Below are 12,250 nucleotides of genomic sequence, written 5' to 3'. Positions count from 1 at the left end.
AACCTCTAATGCATTATGAGACGACAATTATAATAGCAAGCCAGGACCAAGCTCAGTATCCAGCATTATGAAATGACAATTCCAACAGCAGGCCAAGACCAAGCTCAGTATCCAGCATCACCCAGTGTCACATTTCAACCTTTACACATGGAGCTTACCATAACTCCAGAACCCACTATGGAGGCTGAGCATTCTATAATGCTGAGGATGACTACAGCTCCTCCAAAACACCCTGAGGTGACCCTTCCACTTTCAGACCATGTGCAGGTTCAGCACAAACCTGAGGCCACAGTGCAACCTTTGGATCTGAAATTTACCACGAATCAACAACCTACTACAGAGGGTATATTTTCTCCAACCGTGGAGAATTCAACCTAGCTTGCAGAGCAACCTATGGAGGTTGTAACTCAACCTCCAGCTCATTATGAGGTGACAGTTCCAGTACAAGGTCAGGATCAAGCTTGGCATTCAACACTGGCCAGTCTCACACTTCAGCCTTTGGACCTGCGGCTTATCATCACTCTAGGATCCACTACAGAGGTTCAACTTTTCCAGCCATGCAGGAGACCCCAACTCAGCATCCTCAGGAAGTTATACCTTAACCTCCAGTATTTCAAGAGGTAACAATTTCAACACCAGGTCAGGATCAAGCTCAGCATTGAATATCACCCAGCATTACAGTTAAAACTCTGTACCTGGGACTTACCATAACTCCAGAACCCACTACAGAGGTTGAACATTCTACACCCCCGAAGAAGACTATAGTTCCTCCAAAGCACCCTGAGGTGACACTTCCACATCCACACCAGGTTCAGACTTGGCATTCAAACCTGACTCAAATCACATTTCAACCTTTGGATCCGAAACTTAACTCCAGAATCCTCTATGGAGGTTGAACCTTCAACCATGCATAAAACCCCAAATCAGCCTCCAGAGCTAGTTAAGGAGGTTGTAGTTTACCCTCCTGGGTATTATAATGAGATGTCTGTTCCAACACAAGGCCAGGATCAAGCTAAGCATCCAACATCAGCCAGTGTCACAGTTCAACCTTTGGAACTGAGGCTTACCATTACTCCAGAATTCACTACAAAGGTTGAACCTTCTAGAGCCATGATGACTGCAGCTTCTCTGCCAAAGCTCCCTAAGGTGACACTTCCACCATGAGACAAGGGTCAATACTCAGCACTCAAACTAGACCCAAGTCACAGTTCAACTTTTGGACTTGGAACTTACCATAAGTATAGAACCTACTACAGGGGTGAACATTTTCCAATCACAGAGGAGACCACAACTCAGCCTCCAGACCTGGGGCTTGCCATAACTCTAGCCCTATATAGACATTGAGCATTCTACAGCCCTGGACAAGACTACAACTCCACATCCAGACCAGGTTCAGACTCAGCATCAAAACCTGACTAAAGTCAGAGGTCCACCTTTGAACTAGAACCTACTCAGGATTCATTGATTCAGTCTGAAAGTTACGCCCAAAATAAGGCTTTAACTGCACAAGAGGAACAGAAGGCCTCCACAAGCACCAACATATGTGAGTTCTGTACCTGCAGAGATGAGACACTGTCGTGTATTGATCTCAGCCCAAAGCAGAGGCTCCACCAAGTGCCTAGCCAGAACCCAGCACCTACAATGGCACCTTCACCATCTTGTAAGAATCACCTTTCCTCAATTGTTCTCTGTGTGCTGCCTAATATGGCAGCTTTTCCTGGAGGCCTTCCTGGGCCTTCTTTAATCTCACCAAACCACATGGACAACTGACTTTCTGCTTTCGCTTTTGCCTGTCATCTCTTCCTTCTCCTCATTCTCCTTTACTGTTAGGCCCCTTCTCTGGTCTTTTACTTGTGATTGCTCTTAATCCTTTTCTTATCCATTTTTCTTTATCCCCATCACATCGTTGCTTAACTGCTGCTCTCCTCCTATTTGCACTTCACCCTCTTTACAGCACTCTGTCTCTCTCTCCGTCTCAGTGATAGTGTTCTAGGTGGTTAAGAGTGGATTCTGGAGCCAGGTTACTAGGTTCGAACCCAGGTCTGTCATTTATTAGCTTGGTTACCCTGAACAACTTATTCTTCTCTGTGACTCAATTTCCTCATCTTTAAACTGGGGATTATGCTAGTTACCATTTCATAGGATTGTTGTGAAATTTAGGTGAGTGAATACCTGTAATACTTGCATCAGTCCTTAGTATATGTAGGAGCGGTGACTGTTAACATTACTTAGCTCTTTAGTTATGTCCAGAACTCATCTTTGTCCCTGACTTTCTATATGTAGCACCCGTTTTGTGTCCAACCGAGGGACAAGTATGACACTGTCTCCAGAACATGAAAACTATAGGAGACAATAAGCATAAAAATGGAGGTGTAAATAATAAAGTACTAAAATATAATGCAGACCATCAGTGCTAGAATTCACCAGAATCTGTGATCCTTGAGTTATGGAGGTCAGGGGAAGCTGCATCAATAAACTAAAAATTTACCTGGGGCTTAAAGATTAGCTATAATTTGTTAAATAAGAAAAAATAGGAGTACAGTCTAGGCAAAGGCATGGTTACAGATGTGGTCGAAGTTGAGTAGAATGGCCCAACCTCAGCCTCCAGAGAACCCGAGGAGGTGGACTCTTCCTCAACCCAATTAAAGGCCCCAGCTCAGATACCAGAGCGCCCTGAGGAGATTAAATCTTCAGCAACCCAGCAAGGGACTCTGGCTGAGCCTCCAGGTCCTCCTGTGGCAGCCGAACCTTCCTCCAGTAAGCAGGAGCAGCTAGCTCAGCCTTCTGAGTTTCCTGGGGAGGTTGAACCTTCTCAGACTCAGCAGGAGACCCCAGTTCAGCCTCCAGAGTCTTCTATGAAGAATGCAGCTCAAACTCCACTGAATCATGGGTGACAATTTAACCTCAGGGTAAGGATGGAGCTCATTACACCTTGCCAAGCATTACAGTTAAACCTGTGGATGTACAGATTAGCATAACTTCAGAGCCTACCAAGGATAATGAATCTTCTCCAGTCCAGCAGGAGGCCCCAACCTACCCTCCAGAGGAGGTGAAAACTTCCGCAACCCAAGAGGAGGCCCCAACTGAGCCTCCATGTTCTCCTGTGGAGACTGATCCTTTTCTCGGTGAACATGAGCAGCCAGCTTAGCCTTCTGAGTCTCCTGGGAGGTTGAATTTTCTCCAACCCAGCAGGAGATTCCAGCTCAGCCTTGAAAACATTATGAGGTAACAGTTTCACCTCCAGGTCACCATCAAGCTCAGTCCTTAATGTCCCCTGAAAAGTTTAACCATTTGAAAGATGAGCAAGATATTATCATTCAGCAGTTAACTACCCCTGAAAATGATGAACTTTCTCCTCTTGCTCAAAAGCCCACAACTTGGTCTCCAGCTCAGCTCTCCTCAGACATTGTAAGTCCACTGAATGATGAGATGGAATTTTTCACCTGAAGATCTGTCTTCACTATTCAGAAATAATTCAACTTGGCCTAAAATCACAGTTAAAAATGTGAATATAGAGTTTACCATACCTACAGTAGTCACTATAGAGATTGAACCTTCTCCAGTCCAGCAGGACAACCCTCCTATTTCCAATGAGCAGACTGACTTTTCTCTAGCCCAGCCTAATTCCCCTTTCCTACCTCTGGAGTCTCCTGAAGAGAGTGAATCTTCAGCCCAGCAAGAGGCTACAGCTCAGACTCCAAATCCCCCTAAGGAGGTAAATCCTTCTCCAGTCCAGCAAGAGTTTCCAGCTGAGCTCAGCCATCAGAGCCACCTGAGAAGGTTGAACTATCTCCAGTCCTACAGCAGGCCCTAATTCAGCTTTTAGAGCCACTTAAAAAGGTAGAATCCTCTCCAGTCCAGCAGGCAGTCCCTGCTCAGTCTTCAGAGCCCTCCATTGTGGTAGAACCCTCTCCAGTCCAGCAGATAGCCCATCTTTGCCTCCACAGCTCCCTCAGCAAGTGGAACCCTCTCTAACTCAGCAAAATTTTCCAGCTCAGACTCCATACCCGCTGTGAAGGCAGAGCCTTCTCCAAACCAGCAGGAGGCCACAGTTCAGACTTCAGAGCCCCCCCCCCCCCCCAAGAATATAGAACTTTCAAGCCAGCAGATGGTCCCAGGTCAGCTTCCAGAGCCACCTAAGCGGGTTGCAGCTCAACCTCCAATGCGTTATGACAGTTTCAACAGTAAGGCAGGACGAAGCTCAGTATCCAGTATCACCCAGTGTCACATTTCAACCTTTAGACCTGGGGCTTACCATAACTCCAGTATCCACGAAGGAGGCTGAGCATTTGACAACCCTGAGGAAAACTGCATTCCTTCAAAACACCCTGAAGTGACGCTTCCAACTCCAGACCATGTGCAAGCTCAGCACACAAACCTAACTGAGGTCACAGTTTAACCTTTGGATCTGAAACTTACCACAACGCCACAACATACTACAGAGGATTTCCTCCAACCATGGAGAACTCAAATCAACTTCCAGAACCACCTACAGAGGTTGGAGCCCAACTTCCATCTCATTAAGCAGTGACAGTTCCAACACAAGGTCAGGATCAAGCTCAGCATTCAACACTGGCCAGTGTCACACTTCAACCCTTTGACCTGGGGTTTATCATCACTCCAGAATCCACTACAAAAATTGAACTTTCTCCAACCATGCAGGAGAACCCAACTCAGCCTCCTAAGGAAGTTGTACCCCAACCTCCAGTATATCAAGAGGTGACAGTTCCAACACCAGGTCAGGATCAAGCTCAGCATCCAATGTCACCCATCGTTACAGTTCAACCTCTGGACCTGGTGGACTTAGCATAACTCCAGAACCCACTACAGAGGTTGAACATTCTATACCCCTGAAGAAGACTGTAGTTCCTCTGAAGCACCCTGAGGTGACACTTCCACATCCACACCAGGTTCAGACTTTACATTCAAACCTGAGTCAAGTCACAGTTCAACCTTTGGGTCTGGAACTTACCTTAACTCTATGGAGGTTGAACCTTCTCCAACCATGCAGAAGACCCCAACTCGGCCTCCAGAGCTACCTAAGGAGTCTGTAGCTCAACCGCCTATGTATTGTTATCAGATACCCATTCCAACACCAAGCAAGGATCAAGCTCTGCCCTTCTACAGCTCTGAGGACTACAGCTCCTCCTCCAAAGCACCCTGAGGTGACACTTCCACCTCCAGACAAGAACCAGGCTCAGCATCAAAACCTGACTCAATTCACAGTTCAACCTTTGGACCTGGAGCTTACCATAACTACAGAACCTACTACAGAAGTTAAAACTTCTCCAACCATGGAGAAGACCTCAACTCAGCTTTCGGACCTAGGGCTCGCCCTAACTCCAGAACCCACTACAAAGACTGAGCATTCTACAGGCCTGGACAAGACTACAGCTTCATGACAAGACCAAGTTCAGACTTAGCATTGAAACCTGACTGAAGTCACACGTTCACCTTCTGAACTAGAACCTACTCAGAATTCACTGGTGCGGTCTGAAAGTTACACTCAAAAATAAGGCTTTAACTCCACAAGAGGAGCAGAAGGCCTCTACAAGCACCAACATATGTGAGCTCTGTACCTGCAGAGATGAGATGTATTGATCTCATCTGTCATGTATTGATCTCAGCCCAAAGCAGAGGTTCCACCAAGTGCCTGTGCCAAAACCCAGCACCTACAATGGCACCTTCACCATCTTGTAAGAATCACCTTTCCTCAATTGTTCTCTGTATCCTGCCTGACATGGCAGCTTTTTCCTGGAGGCCTTCCTGGGCCTTCTTTAATCTCACCAAACCACATGGACAACTGACTTTCTGCTTTCGCTTTTGCCTGTCATCTCTTCCTTCTCCTCATTCTCCTTTACTGTTAGGCCCCTTCTCTGGTCTTTTACTTGTGATTGCTCTAATCCTTTTCTTATCCATTTTTCTTTTTTTTTTTTTTCTTTTTGAGACAGAGTCTTACTCTGTCGCCCAGGCTGGAGTGCAGTGGCGTGATCTCAGCTCACGGCAAGCTCTGCATCCCGGGTTCACGCCATTCTCCTGCCTCAGCCTCCCGAGTAGCTGGGACTACAGGCGCCCGCCACCTTGCCCGGCTAGTTTTTTGTATTTTTTTCGTAGAGATGGGGTTTCACCGTGTTAGCCAGGATGGTCTCGATCTCCTGACCTTGTGATCCACCCGTCTCGGCCTCCCAAAGTGCTGGGATTACAGGCTTGAGCCACTGTGCCCAGCCTCCATTTTTCTTTATCCCCATCACATCATTGCTTAACTGCTGCTGTCCTCCTATTTGCACTTCACCCTCTTTACAGAACTCTGCCTCTCTCTCCATGTCAGTGATAGTGCTCTAGGTTGTTAAGAATGGATTCTGGAGCCAGGTTACTGGGTTTGAACCCAGGTCCGTCATTTGTTAGCTTGGTTACCCTGAACAAGTTATTCTCTGTGACTCAATTTCCTTCATCTTTAAACTGGGGATTATGCTAGTTACCATGCCATAGGATTGTTGTGAGATTTGAGTGAATACATGTATTACTTACATCGGTGCCTACCATATGTGGGAATGTTGGCTGCTAACATGATTACTCAGTCCTTTAGTTATGTCCAGAACTCATCTTTGTCCCTGACTTTCTATATGTGGCAGTTGTTTTGTGTCCAGCCCTGGCCCAAGTATGATACTGTCTTCAGAACATGAAAATGATAGGAAGGAAGAAAGAGAATAGGCATAAAAAGGAGGTATATATAATGAAGTAATACAAGATAATGCAGACCATCAGTGCTAGAATTCACCGGAATCTGTCATCCTTGAGGTGTGGAGATCAGGGAAAGCCACATCAATAAGCTGAAACTTACTTGGGGCTTAAAGTGTAGCTATAATTTGTTTTTTTTGTTTTGTTTTGTTTTGTTTTGTTTTTGAGACGGAGTCTCGCTCTGTCACCTAGGCTGGAGTGCAGTGGTGCCATCTCGGCTCATCACAAGCTCCACCTCCTGGGTTCACACCATTCTCCTGCCTCAGCCTCCCGAGTAGCTGGGATTACAGGCACCCACCACTGCGCCCAGCTAACTTTTTGTACTTTTAGTAGAGATGGGGTTTCACCGTGGTCTTGATCTCCTGACCTTGTGATCCGCCCAACTCGGCCTCCCAAAGTGCTGGGATTACAGGCATGAGCCACCATGCCTGGCCTAATTTGTTAAATAGAAAACAAATGGGAGTACAGTCTAGGCAAAGGCATGGTTACAGGTATGGTCGAAAATTTTGTAGACTAGGCTGCAGCTCAGCCTCCAGAGAATCCCAGGGAGGTGGACTCTTCCTCACCCCAATTAGAGGCCCCAGCTCAGACACCAGAGTGCCCTGAGGAGATGAAATATTTTGCCCTGAGCAAGGGACTCCAGCTGAGCCTCCAGGTCCTCCTGTGGAGGCTGAACCCAGAAGCAGCCAGCTCAGCCTTCTGAGTTTTCTGGGGAGGTGGAATTTTCTCAGACCCAGGAGGAGACCCCAACTCTGCCTCCAGAGTCTTCCATAGAGAGTGCAGCTCAAACTCCACTGAATCATGAGGTGACAGTTCAAACTTAGGGTGTGTATCAAGCTCATTATAACTTGTCAAACATTACAGTTAAACCTGCAGATGTAGAGATTAGCATAACTTCCGAGCCTACCAAGGACACTGACTCTTCTCCAGTCCAGCAGGAGGCCCCAAACCAGCATCCAGAGCAGATGTTACCTTCTGCAACCCAACAGGAGGCCACAACTGAGCCTCCGGGTCCTCCTGTGAAGGCTGAACGTTGAGCAGGAGCAGCCAGGTCTGCCTTCTGAGTCTTCTGGGGAAGTTGAATCCTCTCCAGCCTGCAGGAGACCCCAGCTCAGCCTCCAGAACATCATCAAGTAACAGTTCCACCTCCCGGTCACCATCAAGTTCAACACTGAGATTTGCCCAGTATCACTGTTAAGCCTCCAGATATGAAGCTCACCATAGCAACAGAGCCTACTGCGGAGGTGAGAACTTCTCCAATCCATCAGGAGGCTACAGCTCAGCTCTTAGGGCCAGTTAATGATGTGGAACATTCCAACACCCAGCATGGGGGCACGCCTCTGCCTACAGAGTCATTGGAAGAGGCTGGCCCTTTACCAGTTCAACAGGAGACTTCGGTTGAATCTCCAGAACCCACTAAATATGAGAACCCCTCTCCAACACAGTAGGAGGCTGCAGGTGAGCATCCACAGACCCCTGAGTAGGTTGAGTCTTCTCCAACCCAGAAAGACGCCCCAGCTCAGCCTTCAGAGCTCCCTAATGAAGTTGTAGCTCAACCTCCAGAGCGTCATGGGGTAACAGTTTCTCCTATAAGTCATGATCAAGTTCAGCCTCCAACATTTCACCATGTCATTGTTAAGCCTGTGGATCACATGGTTACCATGACTCCAGAGTTCACCTATCAGGTTGAAATTTTAACCAACACAGGGTCCCAGCTCAGTCTTTAATATCCCCTGAGCAGTTTAAACATTTGAAAGACCAGCAACAGATTATCATTCAGCAGCTAAATACCCCTGGAAAAGATGAACTTCTGCCAAGTCTATCAAGACCCCACGACTCCGTCTCCAACTCAGCTCTCCTCAGACATTGTAAGTTCATTTAATTGTAAGATGGTATTTTCACCTCTAGATCTCTCTTCCGTATTCAGAAGTAGTTCAGCTTTGCCTAATACTACAGTTAAATATGTGAATATGGCCCGGGCGTGGAGGCTCACGCCTGTAATCCCAGAAATTTGAGAGGCCGAGGCAGGTGGATCACAAGGTCAGGAGATCGAGATCAACCTGGCTAACACGATGAAACCCCGTCTCTACTAAAAATACAAAAACTTAGCCAGTCGTTGTCGCAGGCACCTGTAGTCCCAGCTATTCAGGAGGCTGAGGCAGGAGAATGGCATGAACGCAGGAGGCGGAGCTTGCAGTGAACCGAGATCGCGCCACTGCACTCCAGCCTGGGCGACAGAGCGAGACTCTGTCTCAAAAAAAAAAAAAAAAAAAGTGAATATGGAGCTTACCATACCTACAGCAGTCACTATGGAGGCTGAACCTTCTCCAGTCCAGCAGGACAGCCCTCCTATTCCCACTGAGCAGGGTGACTCTCTAACCCCGCCTGATCCCTCTTCTGGATTCTCCTGTAAAGATTAAATCTCCAACCCAGCAAGCAGCCACAACTCAGATCCCAGATCCACCTAAAGAGGTAGAATCTTCTCCGGTTCAGCCTGAGTCCCCACCTGAGCCATCAGGCCCCCTTAAAGACGTTGAACCATCTGAAACCCAGCAGGAAGTCTCAGGTCATTTTCTGAAGTCCACTGAAGAGGTCAGTCTTCCACCACAGCTGGAGATACCAGCTCAGCCATCAGAGCCACCTGAGAAGGTCGAGCCATCTCCAGTCCTACAACTGGCCCAAACTCAGATTTTAAAGCCACCTAAAGAGGTAGAATCCTCTCCAGTCCAGCAGGCAGGCCCTGCTCAATCTTCAGAGGACCCTATGTTGGTAGAACTCTCTCTGACTCAGCAGGTGTCCCCATCTTTACATCCAGAGTTCCCTGAAGAGGTGGAACCATCTCTAACTCAGCAGGAGTTTCCAGCTCAGACCCCAGTGCCCCAAATGGAGGCAGAACCTTCTCCAGCCCAACAGGAGGCCACAGTTCAGGCTCCAGAGCCCCCCGAGGAGGTTGAACCTTCAAGCCAGCAGATGGTCCCAGCTCAGCTTCCAGAGCCACCTAAGGAGGTTGCAGGTCAACCTCCAATGCATTACGAGATGACAAAGACATGGCTACAGGTATGATCAGAATTTAGTAGTCCAATCTGGCTGCAAATAATTTTTTGAGGGAGCAATGAAAATATGATTATGTACAACCTCTATTATCAGACATAGGAATTTGAAGGCCACACAGTGAGATATGGAAAGTCATTGAAAGTTTCCAAGCCAGAGAGATTAAATTATTAAATCAGGAGATTTATTTATTTATTTTTATTTATTTATTTTTTGAGACAGAGTCTCACTCTGTCGCCCAGGCTGGAGTGCAATGGTGTGATCTCGGCTCACTGCAACCTCTGCCTCCCAGGTTCAAGCGATTCTCCTGCCTCAGCCTCCCGAGTAGCTGGGACTACAGGCACTTGGCACCACGCCTGGCTAATTTTTGTATTTTTAGTAGAGATGGTGTTTCACCATATTGGCCAGGCTGGTCTCAAACTCCTGACCTCACAATCTGCCCACTTCAGCCTCTCAAAGTGCTGGGATTACAGGCGTGAGCAACCGCGCTCGGCCAGGAGGATTATTTTATTTTATTTTTTGCTTTATGTTCAAGTGTAGACAGGCAGAAGATTATTTCAGAATCCATATGTAGAGTGCTCTACAAGGGAAAGCTTAATTCAGGGCAGCAAAATAGAAAGGTCTAGCAAAACCTAGGTGTAAAGTGAGAAGGGGTTACGTCAGATCGGTTGTGATAGGAGTGGAAAGAAAAATCCTAGGATGTTTTCACAGAGAGCACTGAGCCCAAGCTTTGGTGTTACTTGGCATAGGGCTTCTTTCTTCTTGTTTGTTTATAATAATAAGCTTATGCCTATTTTTCTGTGGCGTTATCTATCGTTTTTGTATTGATTTGTAGAAGGGGTTTGTTTAGACACATAAATGATTTTGGATAAAATACTTACATTCAAAGTAATTAACTGCCATTATCTGTCCAATAGATTGGATAGATAGGAAGTTAAGCTTCGGGGAGATGCCTCGTCATTTGTGCCAGTGGCCCCACATTATTTCTTGATTAATTGTGCAAACTGGGGGAAGTTGCTCTCAGAGGCAGTGTGCAGGTGTGCTCTTGGAAATTCCAACACGGCATACCATGACCAGGGCCAGAAAATGCAGAAGGTTGTGGTGCAGCCCATCAACCTCATCTTCAGATACTTACAAAACAGATTGTGGATTCAGGCGTGGCTCTATGAGCAAGTGAATATGTGGATAGAAGGCTGTATCATTGGTTTTAATGAGTATATGAACCTTGTATTAGATGATGCAGAAGAGATTCATTCTAAAACAAAGTCAAGAAAACAACTGGGTCGGATCATGCTAAAAGGAGATAATATTACTCTGCTATAAAGTGTCTCCAACTGAAAATGATCAATGAAGTGAGAAGAATTCCAATTGTGGAGAAGGATACAGTTTGTTTTTAGATGTCCTTCATCCAATATAAACATTTATTCATATTGTTTTGATTACCTTTATGTTATTACAAGATGCCAATAAATGCTGTGGGATTGTTTGTATTAAAACGTTTACATTGCTTCTTTAAAGATTGTGCAAACTGGGAAGCTTATACCGCTGGAAATTAGAAAGCAGGTGTTATTTTCTATATCTAAATATTTCCCACAAGGTTGCCATGATTCTTTTACTTATCCTGTTTTTTCTTTTCCTACCTATTTAAGGATATAAATTGTGTTTCTTTGCAGACATTTGCAAGGAAACTATATTTCTTACATTGATGCAAATGTGTGGAAACATACAGTTGGACTGAGAAACTGTGAGTACATTCTCTCGAAATATGACAAAAAACTATCTGCATTGTAAGGTCCTTTTTGGTCCAGAATTTTGAGATTGGTACCTCTGAGAAAAGATATTTCCCCTCCATACCCCAAATCAACCTCTGTTGATTGCAATCCTATGGTTATTTTTAAATTAAATTTGGTACACTGTCTTTAAAATAAGAGGCAATTTAATTTTATTTTTTATTATACAAGTAATACATGGTTATATTCTTTTTCTTCTTCTTTTTCTTTTCTTTTTTAATCCCAGCACTTTGGGAGGCCAAGGCGGGCAGATCACGAGGTCAAGAGATTGGGACCATCCTGGCCAACATGGTGAAACCCCATCTCTACTAAAGATACAAAAAAATTAGCTGGGCATGGTGGTGCACACCTATCGTCCCAGCTACTCGGGAGGCTGAGGCAGGAGGATCCCTTGAACCCAGGAGGCAGAGGTTGCAGTGAACGAGATTGCACCACTGCACTCCAGCCTGGCAACAGAGCGAGACTCTGTCTAAAAGAGAAAAAAGAATGGATCTCTAGAAATGGAATTGTTGGACTGCAGACTATGTAGATATGAAATTTTAATTGCCCTTAAAAATGTTGTGCCAACTTACTCTGTCCTCAACAGAATATGACAGCATTCATTTCCCCACACCTTTTTACCGCTGGGTATTCTCCAACTTTTTGTTGATGTTATGGGTGAATAAAAGGGA

General features: G+C 45.9%; 1 protein-coding gene and 2 pseudogenes across 1 annotated transcript; all 3 read left to right on the top strand.

The window, feature by feature from the left end:
* The first annotated feature begins 797 nt into the window (after positions 1–797).
* On the top strand, positions 798–1,743 carry LOC103242755 (leucine-rich repeat-containing protein 37A2-like; annotated as a pseudogene).
* A 2,426-nt stretch (positions 1,744–4,169) lies between these two features.
* On the top strand, positions 4,170–5,800 carry LOC119621894 (leucine-rich repeat-containing protein 37A3 pseudogene; annotated as a pseudogene).
* A 4,987-nt stretch (positions 5,801–10,787) lies between these two features.
* On the top strand, positions 10,788–11,188 carry LOC119621954 (small nuclear ribonucleoprotein E-like). Its single transcript, XM_037992817.2, has one exon. It carries the CDS (start codon positions 10,876–10,878, stop codon positions 11,110–11,112), a length of 237 nt encoding a protein of 78 aa, XP_037848745.1. The 5' UTR covers positions 10,788–10,875; the 3' UTR covers positions 11,113–11,188.
* The last annotated feature ends 1,062 nt before the right edge of the window (positions 11,189–12,250 follow it).

The sequence above is a fragment of the Chlorocebus sabaeus genome, chromosome 16 (assembly GCF_047675955.1).
Source record: "Chlorocebus sabaeus isolate Y175 chromosome 16, mChlSab1.0.hap1, whole genome shotgun sequence".
NCBI classification, from domain to species: Eukaryota; Metazoa; Chordata; class Mammalia; order Primates; family Cercopithecidae; genus Chlorocebus; species Chlorocebus sabaeus.
Note: the sequence above shows the minus strand (reverse complement) of the source record. Positions and strands in the feature narration are given on the sequence as shown.